The sequence below is a fragment of the Balaenoptera physalus genome (genome assembly GCF_965194825.1).
Source record: "Balaenoptera physalus genome assembly, chromosome: 5".
NCBI classification, from domain to species: domain Eukaryota; kingdom Metazoa; phylum Chordata; class Mammalia; order Artiodactyla; family Balaenopteridae; genus Balaenoptera; species Balaenoptera physalus.
In genome coordinates, this window is record NC_138884.1 from 73,878,715 (window position 1) to 73,899,183 (window position 20,469).

A 20,469-nucleotide genomic window follows, 5' to 3' on the forward strand; every position below is an offset into this window, starting at 1 on the left:
CAGTTTGGTAAGAGAGGAGAGTTTTTACATTTTACATCCCATAGCAGGATGTTACTTTATTTAGTTAAAAGTTACTTTTCTTACCTATATGTAAGTCTTCTTACTGACTTTTATTACAGTTAATTATACTCACAATTGAATGGGAATTTGGGTTGAAATACTACCACCTACTGTAACTTCATCCATTTAAAATAATGAGAAAACAAAGGAATCAAATTAATAGCACCTAATAGGCATCATGTGCCTCCTGATATAATGCACTAAGAGCAGAAAATTCAATATTTCCAAAAGTAATCATCTGAATCTAATTATGAGGAAACCCAAACTGAGGGGCATTCTAAAAAGTAACTGGCGTGTATTCTTCCAAAATGTCAAGGTAAGGAAAAACAGAAAAAGAGTGAGAAACTGTTGTAGATTATGGGAGACAAAAAAATAAGGCATGAAAACTAACTCCACTATGCGCTCTTATGTTGGATCCAGGATCAAAAAACCTTTATTTATTTTGTTATAAACAACATTATAGGACAACTGGCAGAATTTGCATATGGTTTCTAGATTAAATAACTGTTTTAATATTAATTTCCTGATTTTGATGAGTTCTATTATGAGTATGTAAAAGAATGTTCTTATGTAACCAAATTACTCCCAAATGTTTCAGAAAAAAAATATATGTAGAGAGAGAGAAAAAGGAAAAGACAAAGAAAATGTAATATAAGGTTAACATTTATGGAATCTGGGTGAAGTACATACATGATTTCTTTGTGTAACTTTTGTGTAGGTCGGAAATACTTCAAAAGTTAAAGTTAAATATTTAAATAAATAAATAAAATGAGAAACCAGCTCTCATGTAGCATATTCATATAGAACATTTAATTTTCAAAATCAGAATTAGCAGGAAATTCCTGTATAGCTTATAGTGCTTTTTAAAGTTGATTTAGTTTGGTCTAAAAAGTTACCTGATCACAATCCAGCATGCCTCTTGCCACAAATCTGGGGGATTTCATCCTCCTCCTCATCATACTGCATATCTACAAAAAACAAAAATATTCTCACTTTCAGTAAAATGCAACCAGTTAACATCTTGCTCCTATGATATGATGTATAAGAAACATATAACTATCTGCTAAGTAAAAAACAATCCTTTTACCCCACTTTTCTAAAATTTCAGTCAATTACATTAACTGAATTGTAATGAAATAATATTCATAGGTCTATATATACATATGTCTACGTCACACAGGTATTCTCCCAACACACTAAGTGGCTTCATGACAAAGGTTCAGTGTAAATTGTGTGAATTTTAAGTATTCCATCTTCTCCAGAAAGTCCATGTAATTCTCATTAATAGCTAACTATTGATAACTAGGAACAAGGTCATAGTCCTCTGACCAACAGGCTCCTTGGAGACATCTGGGTAAGAGGGTACAGCCAGCAAAAGACCCCAATAGCTGGGCAATACCTTAAGGTGGGCTGTCTATTACAGCAACATTTCATACATGGACAGGGATAATAGGCTGTATTTTCCAAAGATGATCACAACCATATCGTCCATTTCACATGCTCCTTTATAATAATAAAAGTGGTCTTGACACTCCTACTACCAAGATATGAGAGTCTATCTTTTCTTCCCTTGAATGTGAGTGGATTTTTGACTCTCCTATAACCAAGAGAATACAGCTAAAACAATGCTACATGACTTTAGAAGCTAGGTCAGGAAAGGCAATGTGGTTCCACCTTGTTTGCTGAGACACTTTCTTCTGGAGCCCTGAGCTGCCACTAAGAAGTTCTACTACTCTAAGGCTGGTATACTTGGGTGAGGAAGCCCAAACTACATGGACAGGCCACTTACAGATGCTCTAGTCAGCAATCCTAGTCCTTGAGTTTTCCTAGGCTGGATGCCAGACATGTGAGTAAACACTCTAGGGTCACCCAACCCCCAGCTGTCAACACTCAGCCTTTGAGACCTCTCAGTTCAACCACTGACATCAGGCAGCAGATGAGCCATTCCTACTATGCTCTTTCCAAATTCCTGACCCACTGAATCCGTGAACATATTAAATTAATTTTTGCACAGCCAAATTTTGGGGTAGTTATGCAATAATAGGTACTTAAACAACAGGGCATTTGAAAAATTAGGGTGCACTGGTCCTAATATTAGTCTCATCTTCTTATGGAAAAGAATAAGTGTGTTGTGAAGATAAGGACGAGATGGGGGAGTAGAAGGACTTGAGCTCAACTCCTCTCACGAAAACACCAAAATCACAACTAACTGCTGAACAACCACTAACAAAAAAGATGGAAACCTAACAAAAAAGATGGAAACCTAACAAAAAAGATATTCTACATCCAAAGAAAAAGAAGAAGCCACAATGAGATGGTAGGAGGGGCGCTTTCACGATATAATCAATCCCATATCTGCCAGGCGGGCAACCCACAAACTGGAAAATAATTATATCACAGAGGTTCTCCCACAGGAGTGAGAGTTCTGAGCCCCACATCAGGCTCCCCAGTGGGGGACTGGCAATGGGAGGAGAAGCCCCCAGAGCATTTGGCTTTCAAGGTCAGCAGGGATTGAGTGCAGGAGCTCCACAGGACTGGGGGAAATACAGACTCCACTCTTGGAGGGAGCACACAAGTTTTCACATACACTGGGACCCAGGGCAAAACAGTGACTCCACAGGAGTCTGGGCCAGATGTAACTGCAGGTCTTGGGGTGTCTCCCGGGGAGGAGGAGGTTGGCTGTGGCTCACACCAGGGGCAAGGCCACTGGTGGTAGAGGTCCCAGAGTGAGCTCTCCCGAGGTTGCCACTTTGGCACCAAGACCTGCCCCACTCGAAAGCCTGCAGGCTCCAGTGCTGGGACGTCTCAGGCCAAACAACCAACAGGGTGGGAACGCAGCCCTACCCATCAGCAGACAGGCTGCCTAAAGTTGTCCTGAACCAACAGCTGCTTATAAACACACCACTGCCCACCAGAAGGATAAGACCCAGCTCCACACACCAGTGGGCAGACACCAGCCCCTCCCACCAGGAAGCCTGCATAAGCCCCTGAACCAACCTCACCCACAGGGGGCACACACCAGAAGCAAACGGAACTACAGTCCTGCAGCCTGAGGAACAGAGACCACAAACACAGGAAGTTAGACAAAATGAGATGGCAGAGAAATATGTTCCAAAGGAACCAGACAAAACCCAAAAGGAACTAAGTGAAGTGGAGATAGTCAATCTACCTGAAAAAGAATTCAGAGTAATGATAGTAAAGATGATCCAAAATCTCAGAAAAAGAATGGAGACACAGACCGAGAGGATACAAGAAATGTTTAATAAAGAGCTAGAAGATTTAAAACACAAAGACATAGAGATGAACAATACAATAGCTGAAATTAAAAATACACTAGAAGGAATCAATTGCAGAATAAACGAGACTGGAAAACAGATTGGTGGAAATCACTGTTGTGGAACAGAATAAAGAAAGAAGAATGGAAAGAAATGAGGACAGTCTAAGAGACCTCTGGGACACATTAAATGCACCAACGTTCACATTATAGGGGTCCCAGAAGGTGAAGAGAGAGAAAAAGGGCCTGAGAAAATATTTGAAGAGATAATAGCCAAAAATTTCCCTAACATAGGAAAGGAAACAATCACTCAAGTCCAGGAAGTGCAAAGAGTTCCATACAGGATAAATCCAAGGAGGAACACTCTGAGACACAAATTTATCAAACTGATAAAAATTAAAAACAAAGAGAAAACGTTAAAAGCAACAAGGGAAAAGCAACAAATAACATACAAGGGAATCCCCATAAGGTTATCAGCTGTTTTTTTCCCCAGAAACTCTGCAGGCCAGAAGGGAGTGCCATGATATATTTAAAGTGATCAAAGGGGAAAACCTACAACTAAGAATGCTCTACCTAGCAAGGCTCTTGTTCAGATTTGACAGAGAAATCAAAAGCTTTACAGACAAGCAAAAGCTAAGAGAATTCAGCACCACCAAACCAGCTTTACAACAAATGCTAAAGGAACTTCTCTAGATGGAAAAGAAAAGGCTACAACTAGAACCAAGAAAATTACCAATGACAAAGCTCATCAGTAAAGATAAACATACAGTAAAGGCAGGAAATCATCCACACACAAATATCAAGTCAAAATCAGCAATGATGAGAAGAGAAGAGTACAAATGCAAGATATTCAAAATGCATTTGCAATTAAGAGACCAGCAACTTAAAGCAATCATATATATAAAAATAGAGAGACTGCTATATTAAAAACCTCACGATAACCACAAACCAAAAATCTACAACAAATACACATACAAAAAAGAAAAAGCTATAAAACACAACTCTAAACATAGTCATGGGACTTCCCTGGTGGCGCAGTGGTTAAGAATCCGCCTGCCAGTGCAGGGGACACGAGTTTGAGCCCTGGTCCGGGAAGATCCCACATGCTGCGGAGCAACTAAGCCCATATGCCACAACTACTGAGCCTGTGCTCTAGAGCCCACAAGACACAACTACAGAGCCTGCAAGCCACAACTACTGAAGCCTGCACGCCTACAGCCCATGCTCCACCACAAGAGAAGCCACTGCAATGAGAAGCCTGCGCACCACAACAAAAAGTAGCCCCAGTGTGCTGCAACTAGACAAAGCCCGTGTGCAGCAACAAAGACCCAACACAGCCAAAAATAAATAAATAAATTTATATATTAAAAAAAAAACATAGTCATCAAATCACAAGAGGGAAGAACAGAAGAGAAGGGGAAGAAAAAAGACCTACAAAACAAATCCAAAACAATTAACAAAATGGTAATAAGAATATACATATCAATAATTACCTTAAATGTAATTGGATTAAATGCTCCAACCAAAAGACACCGACTGGCTGAATGGATACAAAAATGAGACCTATATATATGCTGTCTACAAGAGGCCCACTTCAAATCTAGGGACACATACAGACTGAAAGTGAGGGGATGGAAAAAGGTATTCCATGCAAATGGAAAGTAAAAAAAAGTTGAAGTAGCAATACTCATATAGACAAAACAGACTTTAAAATAAAGACTGTTAGAAGAGACAAAGAAGGACACTATGTAATGATCAAGGGATCAATACAAGAAGGAGATACTGCAATTGTAAATATACATGCACCCAACATAGGAGTACCTCTATCACACCCAACCTTCTGAAACTATTCCAAAAAACTGCAGAGGAAGGAACACTCCCAAACTCCTTCTAGGAAGCCACCATCACCTGATACCAAAACCAGACAAAAATATCACAAAAAAAGAAACTTACAGGCCAATATCACTGATGAACACAGATGCAAAAATCCTCAACAAATGCTAACAAACCGAATCCAACAATACATTAAAAAGATCATACACGATGATCAAGTGGGATTTACCCCAGGGATGCAAGGATTTTTCAATGTCCACAAATCAATCACTGTGATACGCCACATTATAAATTGAAGGATAAAAACCATACGATCATCTCAATAGATGAAGAAAAAGCTTCTAACAAAATTCAACACACATTTTTGATAAAAACCACCAGAAAGTGGGCATAGAGGGAACCTACCTCAACATAATAAAGCCATATATGACAAACCCACAGCTAACATCACACTCAATGGTGAAAAGCTGAAAGCACTTCCTCTAAGATCAGGAACAAGACAAGGAGGTCCACTCTCGCCACTTTTATTCAACATAGTTTTGGAAGTCCTGGCCACTGCAATCAGGGTAGAAAAAGAAATAAAATGAATCCAAATTGGAAAAGAAGAAGTAAAACTGTCACTGTTGGCAGATGACATGATACTATACACAGAAAAATCATAAAGATGCTACCAGTAAACTACTAGAGCTCAAGAATGAATTCCGCTACACCAGTCCCTCCCATCAGGAAACTTGCTCAAGCCTCTTAGATAGCTTCATCCACCAGAGGGCAGAGAGCAGAAGCAAGAAGAACTACAATCCTGCAGCCTGTGGAACAAAAACCACATTCACAGAAAGACAGACAAGATGAAAAGGCAGACGGCTATATACCAGATGAAGGAACAACATAAAACCACAGAAAAACAACTAAATGAAGTGGAGATAGGCAACCTTCCCGAAAAAGAATTCAGAATAATGATAGTGAAGATGATCCAGGACCTCGGAAAAACAATGGAGGCAAAGATCGAGAAGATGCAAGAAAGGTTTAACAAAGACCTAGAAGAATTAAAGAACAAAAAAACAGATGAACAATACAATAACTGAAACAAAAAATACACTAGAAGAAATCAATAGCAGAATAACTGAGGCAGAAGAACGGATAAGTGACCTGGAAGACAGAATGGTGGAATTCACTGCTACGGAACAGAATAAAGAAAAAAGACTGAAAAGAAATGAAGACAGCCTAAGAGACCTCTGGGACAACATTAAATGCAACAACATTCGCATTATAGGGGTCTCAGAAGGAGAAGAGAGAGAGAAAGGACCCCAGAAAATATCTGAAGAGATTACACTCAAAAACTTCCCTAACATGGGAAAGGAAATAGCCACCAAAGTCCAGGAAGCGCAGAGAGTCCCATACAGGATAAACCCAAGGAGAAACACGCCGAGACATATAGTAATCAAATTGGTAAAAATTAAAGACAAAGAAAAATTATTGAAAGCAGCAAGGGAAAAACGACAAATGACATACAAGGGAACACCCATAAGGTTAACAGCTGATTTCTCAGCAGAAACTCTACAAGCCAGAAGGAAGTGGCATGACATACCTAAAGTAATGAAAGCAAAGAACCTAAAGCCAAGATTACTCTACCCGACAAGGATCTCATTCAGATTCGATGGAGAAATCAAAAGCTTTACATATAACCAAAAGCTAAGAGAATTCAGTACCACCAAACCAGCTCTGCAACAAATACTAAAGGAACTTTTCTAAGTGGGAAACACAAGAGAAGAAAAGGACTTACAAAAACAAACCCAAAACAGTTAACAAAATGGTAATAGAAACATACATATCGATAATTACCTTAAATGTGAATGGATTAAATGCTCCAACCAAAAGACACAGGCTTGCTGAATGGATACAAAGACAAGACCCATATATATGCTGTCTACAAGAGAACCACTTCAGACCTAGGGACACATACAGACTGAAAGTGAGGGGATGGAAAGAGATATTCCATGCAAATGGAAATTAAAAGAAAGCTGGAATAGCAATACTCATATCAGATAAAATAAACTTTAAAATAAAAAATGTTACAAGAGACAAGGAAGGACACTACATAATGATCAAGGGATCAATCCAAGAAGAAGACAGAACAATTATAAATATATGTGCACCCAACATAGGAGCACCTCAATACATAAGGCAACTGCTAACAGCTATAAAAGAGGAAATTGACACTAACACAGTAATAGTGGGGGACTTTAACACCTCACTTACACCAATGGACAGATCATTCAAACAGAAAATTAATATGGAAACACAAGCTTTAAATAGCCACAAAAGACCAGATAGATTTGACATTTATATGACATTCCATTCAAAAACAGCAGACTACACTTTCTTCTCAAGTGCGCATGGAACATTCTCCAGGATAGATCACATCTTGGGTCACAAATCAAGCCTCAGTAAATTTAAGAAAATTGAAATCATATCAAGCATCTTTTCTGACCACAACGCTATGAGATTAGAAATCAATTACAGGGGAAAAAAACGTAAAAAACCACAGACACGTGGAGGCTAAACAATACGTTACTAAATAACCAAGAAATCACTGAAGAAATCAAAGAGGAAATCAAAAAATACCTAGAGACAAATGACAATGAAAACACGATGATCCAAAACTATGGGACGCAGCAAAAGCAGTTCTAAGAGGGAAGCGTACAGCTATACAAGCCTACCTCAAGAAACAAGAAACATCTCAAATAAACAATCTAACCTTACACCTACAGGAACTAGTAAAAGAAGAACAAACGAAACCGAAAGTTAGTAGAAGGAAAGAAATCATAAAGATCAGAACAGAAATAAATGAAATAGAAACAAAGAAAACAATAGCAAAGATCAATAAAACTAAAAGTTGGTTCTTTGAGACGATAAACAAAATTGATAAACCATTAGCCAGACTCATCAAGAAAAAGAGGGAGAGGACTCAAATCAATAAAATTAGAAATGAAAAAGGAGAAAAGTTACAACAGACACGGCAGAAATACAAAGCATCCTAAAAGACTACGACAAGCAACTCTATGCCAATAAAATGGACAACCTGGAAGAAATGGACAAATTCTTAGAAACATATAACCTTACAAGAATGAACCAGGAAGAAACAGAAAACATGAACAGACCAATCACAAGTAATGAAATTGAAAGTGTGATTAAAAATCTTCCAACAAACAAAAGGCCAGGACCAGATGGCTTCACAGGTGAATTCTATCAAACATTTAGAGAAGAGCTATCACCCATCCTTCTCAAACTCTTCCAAAAAATTGCAGAGGAAGGTACACTCCCAAACTCCTTCTATGAGGCCACCATCACCCTGATACCAAAACCAGACAAAGATAGTACAATAAAAGAAAATTACAGACCAGTATCACTGATGAATATAGATGCAAAAATCCTCAACAAAATACTAGCAAACAGAATCCAACAACACATTAAAAGGATCATACACCATGATCAAGTGGGATTTATCCCAGGGATGCAAGGATTCTTCAATATACGCAAATCAATCAATGTGATACACAACATTAACAAATTGAAGAAGAAAAACCATATGAGCATCTCAATAGATGCAGAAAAAGCTTTTGACAAAATTCAACACACATTTATGATAAAAACTCTCCAAAAAGTGGGCATAGAGGGAACCTACCTCAACATAATAATGGCCATACAAAACAAACCCACAGCAAACATCATTCTCAATGGTGAAAAACTGAAAGCATTTCCTCTAAGATCAGGAACAAGGCAAGGATGTCCACTCTCACCACTATTATTCAACATAGTTTTGGAAGTCCTAGCCACGGCAATCAGAAAAGAAAAAGAAATAAAAGGAATACAAATTGGAAAAGAAGAATTAAAACTGTCACTGTTTGCAGATGACACGATACTGTACATACAGAATCGTAAAGATGCCACCAGAAAACTACTAGAGCTAATCAATGAATTTGGTAAAGTTGCAGGATACAAAATCAATGCACAGAAATCTCTTGCATTCCTATACAATAACAATGAAAGATCAGAAAGAGAAATTAAGGAAACACTCCCATTTACCACTGCAACAAAAAGAATAAAATACCTAGGAATAAACCTACCTAGGGAGACAAAAGATCTGTAGGCAGAAAACTATAAGACACTGATGAAAGAAATTAAAGATGATACAAACAGATGGAGAGATATATCATGTTCTTGGATTGGAAGAATCAATACTGTGAAAATGACTATACTACCCAAAGCAATCTACAGATTGAATGCAATCCCCATCAAATTACCAATGGCATTTTTTACAGAACTAAAACAAAAAATCTTAAAATTTGTATGGAGACACAAAAGACCCCGAATAGCCAAAGCGGCCTTGAGGGAAGAAAACGGAGCTGGAGGGATCAGACTCCCTGACTTCAGACTATACTACAAAGCTACAGTAATCAAGACAATATGGTACTGGCACAAAAACAGAAATACAGATCAATGGAACAGGATAGAAAGTCTATAGATAAACCCACGCACCTGTGGTCAACTAATGTATGACAAAGGAGGCAAGGATATACAATGGAGAAAAGACAGTCTCTTCAATAAGTGGTGCTCGGAAAACTGGACAGCTACATGTTAAAGAATGAAATTAGAACCCTCCCTAACACCATACACAAAAATAAATCAAAATGGATTAGAGACCTACATGTAAGACTGGATACTATAAAACTCTTAGAGCAAAACATAGGAAGAACACTCTTTGACATAAATCACAGCAAGATCTTTTTTGATCCACTTCCTAGAGTAATGGAAATAAAAACAAAAATAAACAAATGGGACCTAATGAAACTTAAAAGCTTTTGCACAGCAAAGGAAACTACAAACAAGACGAAAAGACAACCGTCAGAATGGGAGAAAATATTTGCGAACGAATCAACGGACAAAGGAGTAATCTCAAAAATATATAAACAGCTCATGCAGCTCAGTACTAAAAAAACAAACAACCCAATCCAAAAATGCGCAGAAGACCTAAATAGACATATCTCCAAAGAAGACATACAGATGGCCAAGAAGCACATGAAAAGCTGCTCAACCTCACTAATTATTAGAGAAATGCAAATCAAAACTACAATGAGATATCACCTCACATCAGTTAGAATGGGCATCATCAGAAAATCTACAAACAACAAATGCTGGAGAGGGTGTGGAGAAAAGGGAACCCTCTTGCACTGTTGGTGGGAATGTAAATTGATACAGCCACTATGAAGAACAGTATGGAGGTTCCTTAAAAAACTAAAAATAGAATTACCGTATGATCCAGCAACCCCACTACTGGGCATATACCCAGAGAAAACCATAATTCAAAAAGACACATGCACCCGAATGTTCATTGCAGCACTATTTACAATAGCCAGGACATGGAAGCAACCTAAATGCCCATCGACAGATGAATGGATAAAGAAGATATGGTACATATATACAATGGAATATTACTCAGCCATAGCAGAAGATAGAGAAAAAAAGCCACAAAGGTAAGAAGAATTAAGTGAGAGTGATGTTGCACATTGAACGAATGACTTTCCATGAGAAAGTCCTCAACAGTGTTGACTACCACAGGGTTTAGATAAGGTTTAAAAAATGTCCATCTGATTTATCCATTGAGAAGTCACTTATTTTCTCAAAATATTGGAAGAAAAAGGAAATAAACCATTCAACTTGCTTTCTTGAGGACAAGAGAGATCTAATATTTCGCACAGAAAGAAGCCAGCTGAAGAAAAAGTGTCTAAAAACTGATGAGGGCATATCAAATAATGATCAAAGGACACAGGCAGGAATGGAATGGAGACTCAATGCTGGAGCAAACTTGATAACTGAGATAACGTTAACTCTTTTCCCACAGGATTATTATACATTGTTAAGAAAATATTAATTAGCACAATCACTACAGTGGTCACTTGGCACCATTTAGTAAAATGTTAGTATTTTGTGTAACATGTGTACATTATCTGACCTGACAATTCTATACTTAAAAATTTATCCTACAGATATACTTGTATTGGACATAATGATATGTACAAGATTACTCATTACAGCATTGTTTGAAGCAGAAAAAGACTGGAAATAACCCAACTATCCATCAAGACACAACTTTAGTTATGGTATATCCAGACAAACTAAGTAGCTGTGAAAAAAAATTAGGATGCTCTCTATGTACTGATATGAAAATCTCCTGGATATAGTAGATAAATAAAGCAAAAAATAAAAGTGCAGAAAAATGTGAAGTTACTTTTCGTCTGTAAAAAGGGGGAAAACAGAATACTGTATTTGTAGGGACTTCCCTGGTGGCGCAGTGGTTAAGAATCCACCTGCCAATGCAGGAGACACGGGTTCGATCACTGGTCTGGGAAGATCCCACATGCCCAGAAGCAACAAAGACCGTGTGCCACAACTACTGAAGCCCGTGCACCTAGAGCTCGTGCTCCTCAACAACAGAAGCCAACGCAATGAGAAGCCCACACACCTCAACGAAGAGTAGCCCCCGCTCGCCACAACTAGAGAAAGCGTGCGCAACGCAGCCAAAAATAAATAAATAAATAAGCTTTAAAAAAAAATACTACTATACTTGTATTTCCTTGAATATAAATAAAGCATCTGGAGAGCTAAGAATCTAAGAACAGTGGTTATTTATGACTCTAAAGAACAGTGGTTACTTATGATGGAGAGGGCTCACACAGGAGAGATGGTGGACAAGAATAAGACCTTACACTTTACATTTTCATGTCTTGTTGAGCCATGAGAATATATTACCTACTCAAAACTGAAGCTAAAAAACTTTCAACTTTTTTTCCAACACATAAGTTAAGAGAATGTAAAAAAAAAAAAAGAGAGAGAATATAATAATGATGCTAATAAATTAGACTCAAGATTAAAAGTGACATAAGTTTAAACAGTAGAGTTTAAGCTTCTGCTTCTACTTTCTCCACGAAGCAGCTGAGAAAATAAGGAGAAATGTGAGGGGTGAACACGGTATAAGGAGCTAGAAGAAAACGACGTAGAAATAGAAGCTGTAGAGAATGGAATTGGGAGCTTTAAAAATACATCATGAAAATACACTAAACATGACCAAGAATTCTACATATAAAAAGAAAAAAAAAAGATATATTGGTCCTGTTCAGTGAAACACACGCCACCTAGAACTGTGTCATCTTGTGGAAAGAGGAAATGGAAAAGTCATCTTTTACGATAATTTACTTAGGCATATGACAGCACGAAGGAACGCCAAAACAGACTAATCCCTGCTCCCCTCCCCTCAATATTCTTTATCCCCGGTGTATTTCCAGAACCTAGCACAATGCCTGGCACAGGCTGACGCTCAAAAATTCAACTATTCATAAATTCATTAACTCTGGCCTTAAGGGAAATCAAGAAAGGAGTCCTTTGCTTCAAAGTCGGAACAACAGAACCTGTCGCATGGTTCTGCGCGCTATTTTCAACACGGGAAGAGAGTGTCAGATTCACCCAGGGGCAGACAGATGAGAGAACAACAGTCACCCTGACCAAGATGATAAAGGCTACGTTCCCTGCACCCTCCACCTCTCAAAATCCCGGATTCGTTCGCGGCCTCGGGAGTGCGGGGAAACGACTGGGGCAATGGTGCGGCGGACCGGGGAGGAGGCCGCAAATCCTCAATTCGTCCAGCTACCCGTTTCCCCCCTTAGATGGGTCGCCGCGGAGTGTTCTGAGTGGTCACCTACCCTCGTGTGCGTCACACATATTGACAAACGGTTCACGAGAAGCTAACTCTCAAAACCACAGAGAGAAAAGCCAAGCGCCCACAAACCTACGCAGCGCCAAACGAAAACATTTCCGTATCGGGCGTTCCCAGAATACTCTGCGTCTCATGGCGCGGGAGGGGCGGGGGCGCGGAAAAAAATCCCCACAAAGGCCCAATATTAATTCTGCGCCTGCGCAAAGTGTAGGTTAAGGTTTGCTGACGGCTAGAACTGCACATGCGCAAGTTGTGGGCTGAAGCTTCAAGTGGTTGAAGCGGGGGGACTGCTTCTACACTCTTAGCTTTGGATCTAGCCAATGAAAGTTTTTGCTTTTTAATGCTGTTGCACAAATAATGACACATGAAAAAAAAAGCCAAGAAGATGTATTAATAAAAGATTTTTACCATTGTAAAGCAATTATAGTCTAATAAAGATGTTAAAAAAAAAAGGATTTTATTGTGGCCATATGTCTGCGGCATTCAATTTTCTATTTTTTTCCAGTTCCAAAGACAAAAAAACACGAAGATTTTTAAAATGTGATTTCTTACCAGCAGATGGTGCCAGCGCGTTGAAGAAGCCTGAAAGTGAACAAACGCTCACTCGCTAGCCTATTCGACCAACCCACCGTAGTCTAAGTCCTCGGTGCCTTTATCTTGGTTTCAACTGGGTTCTCAGGCCACAGAGCCTTCATCGCGAGAACTCACGAGATTAGACGCGAGAGGAGGAGCCGAAGTGAGACGCTGACAAATGACAGCTCTCAGGTAGTCTCTACTGTTTTACTCACATATGGGGCCACAGAGCACGTGCGAAAAGGTGGCTCAGCCCCTTTTGCCCACGCCCGCGTTTCTCATGCTGCCCACGGGCCTCACTCGTAGGCTGCTATGTAGCTTCCTGCGGGGATCCACTCCCACGGTAGCGGGCCATGGCCTCCGGGAGACGCTCCTTAAGAGGAGATGTGAGGCCAACTCCTCCCTGTACCCATCCGGCCTGGGATGTGGGCTTCCCCGTGGCGCGACAGCGACTGGAGATAATCAAGGAAGGGCTGACATGGAGGAGAGTTTCCTGTTCCCCGAGTACGTCCCGGATCCGGAGCCCGCAGTGACCCTCCAGGACCAGCTGCGGGAGCTGCAGCAGCGGCAGGAGGAGGAGGAGCGACGGTGCTGCAGCGGCGGGAGGAGCGGCGGCAGCAGGAACCACGGAACGGCAGGCAGATGCACCCGGACCGTATGCCAGCGCTGCTGACTGCTGGTGCTTCACCAGCGCGCCCTGCATCTGCAGGTGAGCCGCGAGCAGTACCTGGAGCTGGTGACCGCCGTGCTGCGGCGGCCCAGGCTCGCCCTGGTGCCATACATGGTGGACCTGCTTGATCTGCCCGACGCCCTGCTGCCCCACCTGCCCGCGCCGGTGGGCCCCAAGCAGCTGATCTTGCTGGGAAACAAGGTGAATCTGCTGCCCCTGGATATCCCGGCTACCGACAGCGGCTCCAGGAGCGACTGTGGAACGACTGTGCCCGCGCCAGGCTCCTGCCGCCCCCTGGCTACCGAAGGCCACAACACCCCAGCGGGGACCGGCCACGGGACGAGCAGGAGAAAGCGAATCCTTCACCCAAGTCCAGCATGATGCTCAGAGACGTGCGGCTCATCAGCTCCAAGACTGGCTATGGAGTCGAAGAGTTGATCTCCGCGCTCCAGCGTTCCTGACGCTACCGCGGCGACGTCTACCTGGTTGGCGCCACCAACGCTGGCAAGTGCACTCTCTTCAGCACGCTCCTGGAGTCCGATTACTTCATCGCCAAGGGCGCCGAAGCTATTGACCAGATGGTCTGGTGAGCCTTAGGGCGCCCGTCCCCATCGTTTTCTGAGACGCTGGAAGTCTGATCGTGGTTCAGGCACTAATCCTACATCTTTCCTTAATGTCCACTAGGGGCTGGCTGGAGCCTTCACTTTAAAAATTATCTACCTACTTTGGTCACATTTCTCTTCTGTGTCAGTTTAGTGCTTGGAAATTCGGTATATGTTGTAGTAACTTTCCAACAGAAATAATTAGAGTACTTCTATGTACCAGTCCCTCTTCTAGGCACTGTAGGTGAACCAGATGACAAAGTAGTTTCTGTTATCTTGGAGGTTTCCCTCGTAGCTTTAGTTCTTTGTATATTTCTCCGGAAAATCCTTCTTTCACTTTCTACACCTAGCTCCACCCCTCACTTTCTCTTCATATCTTGAGTTTACTCATGAGATTACTATACAGATTTAACATTTGAATAATTCATTAATGCAATATGATGTGTGGCTTTGCTGAGAAGAAATGTCAAATATGTGGCTTTAAGAAACGTCTGTAGTAATTGCAAAATGGGTGCTTCTATGACCCTGTTTGTCATAGAAGGCAAAACTAAATACCTCATTTGTTCCTTTGAAACCAGTATTTAACTTTGAAAAGCTGTTTTTCTCTGTAGAGAACTTTGGTTGACTTATACACACAGCGATTTTATACTGGTTGGTAGTTTTTCATTGTATAAAATAAGTTCCTTCTTCCTTTCTTAAGGAAAATCAGTGAACTTGGCTTACAATTGTGGCTTCCAACTTCCTTCCCGTTCACATTACTTCGTTGGACAAGGCGGACACTATATATCAGAGGCACAGGGGTCATACGTTACTCAAGGTGAGGCAACACGCTTTGATAGTTGTATAGTTAGGTTAACACACCCTGTAATAGTCCCACGGCCCTGCTAAAAAAGCCTTTGTTGGACAGAACCAACTTTCTTACACCATCAGCTAGCTCTCCCCGACCTTGTTCACCTTGAGGATTTTGGCTATAAAGTGAGGTGGGCTCCTATAGAAAAGGGATGCTGGATTGGACTGATCCTAGAATAGTGACAGAGCTGGGTTTTCTCTAGGTGACACTGTCCAATATTGTAGCGCCATGTGCCTATTTAAATAAGTTAATTAAAATGAAATAAACTTTAAAATTTAGTTCTTCACTTGCACTAGCCACTTTTCAACTGCCCAGCGGTCACATCATTGCAGAAAGTTGTGCTGTATACTGTGAGTGAAGAGAAGTTACAGATTTTCTCACAACTGGGTGACGCTACTGGCATCTAGTGGGTGGAAGCCAGAGATGATGCTAAACGTAATGCGATACACAAGACAGCACCTCACAACACAGAATTATCTGGTCCAAAAGGTGCGTAGTGCTGAGTTGAGAAACCCTCGTATGAGTGGAAAAGCTCTCCTCCCAGGTTCTTAATCCCAGGCACTTAGAGATTATCGTACCTCTTCTCTCCTGCTTTACTTGCTCCTTCCTTTGACCTGTTAAGCAGTGTGTTAAAATGTCTCTGACCTTTAAAAAACAAAACAAAACTCAGTGTCCCGCTCGTTCCTCCTCTTTACAATCAAGCTTAATCCTGCTTCTCACGTCCCATCCTCTGCAGTCCCCATTGTGCCCTTTCTATGCCACTGAAATTGTTCCAAGTTCACCAGAGACTGAATGGGGCCTGTTTACAGATCTTTAACCAGACATGGGTACACACTGTTGGCTAGTGTGTAGTGTATGATAGTTAAGATCTCTGGAGCCAGGATGGGTCCAAATCCTGCTCTGCTCCACCACTTAACGAAGCTGTGTGACTTTAGGTAAGTTTCCCTTACCTCTCTCTGTTGTACCTACACCACGAGGTTGTGGAGAAGATCAAGTGCAAGGGGACTGTTGTCACTGCTACGTAAGTATTTGTGGTGATGAAGATTATGGGACATACCTACTGCAAAAATAGCGGGTACGTTCAAGGAAGAGGTGATTTACCATTAATTAATGCTCATACAACTGAAAATAAGTCAAAACACAAAATACACACCCGCCCTTCAACAAGGATAAAACCAACCTGACTTGGGAAGTAAATGCTTCTTTCTCTCTGGATTTCCTAAGAAAGCCAGAGTGAAATTAAAACTCCATCGAAATAACTGCCCTAAAGTTAATTCTCCAGAGACATGTAGGATTTGCAGGGTAGGGCTCCACCCCCATGCATCTGTGTAGTCTTCAGAGTGGACTCACTGATACTTCTCAAAGCAACACTGACGCTTCTCTCCCAGTGTAATACAAATGGTTTCTTGGGCTGCTCTGTGGCTCATCCTTGCCTTCTGGTTTTCTTACTCACCTCCCAAGTCAAAGTCAATCCTGCCTCCTGATGATCACTGAGACCAGCCTCATAGTCCAAACTGTAATCTACTTTCTTTAGGCTGTTTTGAGATCCTTAGGTATTTTCCCAGCTCCCAGTTTCACTGCCTTCTGCCCACCCTCACCCCACCACAGCTGTAGTTCTCAACCAGGGTTGACTCTTACCTCAAGGGAACATTTGACAAAGACTGGAGGCGTTTTTGGTTTTCACAACTTGGTGGATGCTGAGTAGAGGCTGCTAAAACTTGTGCAATGCACAGGACAGCCTCCCGAGACAAAGAATTATTTGGCCCAAAAGGTCAATAGTGCTGAGGTTGAGAAACCCTGCACTACGCAGATTTTTCCAAAATACAAAGCAGGCCACAGTATTCTTTTTTGATTCTTTTCTCTTTCCTGCTTATAATTCCTTGGTAGTTCCACATTACTGAGAGAACTCTAAACTGATAGCCTCATCACTAATGCACACACACACACGCATAACATACTCTGCACAGTTAAACTACCGTTCTCTGAACTCATTATCCTTTTTCCAATTTCTGTGTCTGTACATGATACTAACCCAGGATACCTTTCCACTGAGTAACTTTAATCTATTTTTCAAATTCTGCTCTTCATTAATGTTTTCCTTGACCAAACCACGTTCATTACTTCCTTCACAATCACAGTACTTAGTAGATGCCTCTCATCGCGTTTCTTACCTTGTAGTTTATTTACTTGCTGTTTCCACCTTCTGATCTCCTCGGGGGTAGGGACCATATAGAACATATTGTAATAGCTATCTTTGTGTCCTTAGTGCTAAACACAGAGAGATCTGTTAATAAACAGGTAAATTATTATCCAGTTACTTCCAATTCATGGAAACACCTGTAAACACAGAAGCTGAATCTTACCCATTATCCATGTACCCTTGAGAGGTAATGAGGCAGGGATTAATCTCTGTGTCCAGCCAGGCCTGTAAGAACTAAGGTATTTGGAAGGATGTTGCTTTAATTGCCCAAAATTATTGTGTCTAAAGCTTTATGGAGGACTGTAAAAACTGTAAGCTAATAAAGCAAGATTCTGCTGTCTGGAGGTTACCACCAGTTGGATGCCCATATGGGGCCCTTGTCACTGGGATCTATAGGCTTCATCCCATCACAGAGCTCCCGGGTTTTTCATTTGACCTAGAAGTGATTTGAGGTTTTTTCAACAGTTGAATGTTTAAAAGGATTTTATTCTTGATACCTGTACAGTAATATCTTATCAGTGCCTTACTTAATATTAGAGTTATCAGGGGTTTAATTTGAACTTCCAAATATCTTCATCTCCTCCCAGTGGAAGATTCCAATGGGTGGAGAAGAAAGAATGGCAGGATTTCCTCCTCTTGTTGCTGAAGACATCACATTAGATGAAGGACTTGGGGAATCTGAAGCAGTGGCTGACATCAAGTTCTCCTCTGCAGGCAATTTTACACCAAGCACTTTTTTTTTTTAATTTGGCCGCACCGCGCGGCATGTGGGATCTTAGCTCCCTGACCAGGGATTGAACCCGCACCCCCTGTAATAGAAGCACGGAGTCTTATCGACTGGACCGCCAGGGAGGTCCCTACACCAAGCACTTTTTTTTTTTTTTGACCTTCCAAATTATTTTATTTTATTAGAAATATGGTTTCACTGTTGAGATCTTAGAATAATTGGGTTGTCAGAAATCTCTCTTTTAAAATATGTTATAAAATTATTTATCCTAATGAGATTAAGCTTTCATTAACTGCCTATCTATAGCATGGCCAAAACAAACAAACAAAAAAACATACCTTATTCTTATTCAAAAACCATTAGGGTTTTTTTGTTTGTTTTCACCAAGCACTTTTTAAAAGGTGAATAAAGTAGCCTTACTGACTTTTAGTATATTTTTTATACAGATGTGCCTTAACTGACATAAGCTGAATATTTTAAGAAATACATTCTAGATTATTCATAAGATGTAACCTACTCTGAAAATAAATCTGTACCTTTTCACAAATGCATTGTATGCTTCTAAAAAACAGAGTGAAAGACAGCAGTAACCTCCCTTGGGTTTCCATTTTGAGCTGTGTTTGGTGTTTTTAATAAGACACTTGCTAACACCATTTGTGTTCTGCCATGTTCTTGCATAGGCTGGGTAGCAGTAACGCCGCAGTTTAAGGACAAACTGCACCTCTGAGGCTACACACCTCAAGGAACAGTTCTGACGGTCCGGCGCCCACTCTTGCCACATGTAGTTAACATCAAAGGAGAGCGCATCCAGAGAAGCGTGGCCTATAAAACCAAAAAGCCTCCTGCCCTTGTGTACAGTCTGCAGGAAAAAAAAAAAAAAAAAGATAAATATATGAAGCTGACCTGTTCACATTGAAGATTAACGATATAGAACATTACTGTATGCATTGCATTAAATATTGCTATAATAAAGCCTTCCGCCACCCTTTTTAAGCTACCAAGGACCGTGCCTCTTTTTAATGAATTGAGTTTATAAACAGAAGTTATTTTTTGCTGGGTACATATATGTGTGTATCTGTGATTCAGATATACCTAAAAAGGAGTTCTGTTGAATTCAGGTTTCTTCCACTATATTTTTAATGAAACCAGATGGCATTTCTAATTTGGAGGCTAGTTGAGAGAGCAACTTAGTTGTCATGTGAAAAAATGGCAGAGAATCAATTTCTCCAAAATACATTGGCTTACATGAGATAGAAGTGAGTATGTGGCTTTGCTCCACGTAGTCATCCAAGGACCCGACTGGGCGAACGTGCCGCAGCTTCCATCTCTGGGTCTAAGGTGGTTGCTCAAGTCATCATCCTTTCGCAATGGGAAAAAGAGAAGAGAGTGAAGAGCATGCAGCTCCCCTACTGAAAAGAAGGGGGAAGTGCTGGAAGTTGCCCACTCACAGCGTCCATTGCTCAACAGTTACACGGCCACACCCCCCATGGGGAAGCTGGAGGATGTAGAGGGAAATGGGGATTTCGGACTTTTATTACTAAAGGGAAGAAGGGGAGAATAGAAGGTGGAAAACAAGTAGAAGTTTCCCTTACATAATCTAAAAGTGCCTGAAAATCTTAGAAAAGAATTCATGTTATGTCTTTCTGGCATTCAGTTTCTTCTGCAAGGATCAGAGCACTTTAACCATTTTATCAACATTTGCCTGTAAACACTGTATAACATTACATCAGTCAGAAGTCTTTACCTTTATGTATTCCTAATTGAGTAAGTGGCACTACAGCTGTGGACAATGAACTGGCCAGTCAAGTCCCAGATCCCAATGTTGAGATAAAAGCTCGTGGAGTAAGCTGGCCTGAAACGCAGATCCATGAGCTTCCTATAGACTCAGGTTTAGCATGAACTTTTTTTTTTT

The 20,469-nt window shown here is 40.7% G+C and overlaps 2 protein-coding genes across 2 annotated transcripts in view; both read left to right on the forward strand.

The window, feature by feature from the left end:
* SPINK2 (serine peptidase inhibitor Kazal type 2) overlaps positions 1 to 20,469 on the forward strand; it is a gene marked incomplete at its 5' end in the record, with an annotated part of 209,068 nt that overhangs the window by 63,069 nt on the left and 125,530 nt on the right.
* Positions 13,489 to 19,554, forward strand: NOA1 (nitric oxide associated 1). Its single transcript, XM_082464485.1, is given in 8 exon segments — positions 13,489 to 14,095; positions 14,098 to 14,158; positions 14,160 to 14,178; positions 14,182 to 14,398; positions 14,401 to 14,636; positions 14,640 to 14,764; positions 15,481 to 15,597; positions 19,238 to 19,554. Coding segments are annotated over 8 exon segments (1,173 nt in total). The 5' UTR covers positions 13,489 to 13,725; the 3' UTR covers positions 19,266 to 19,554.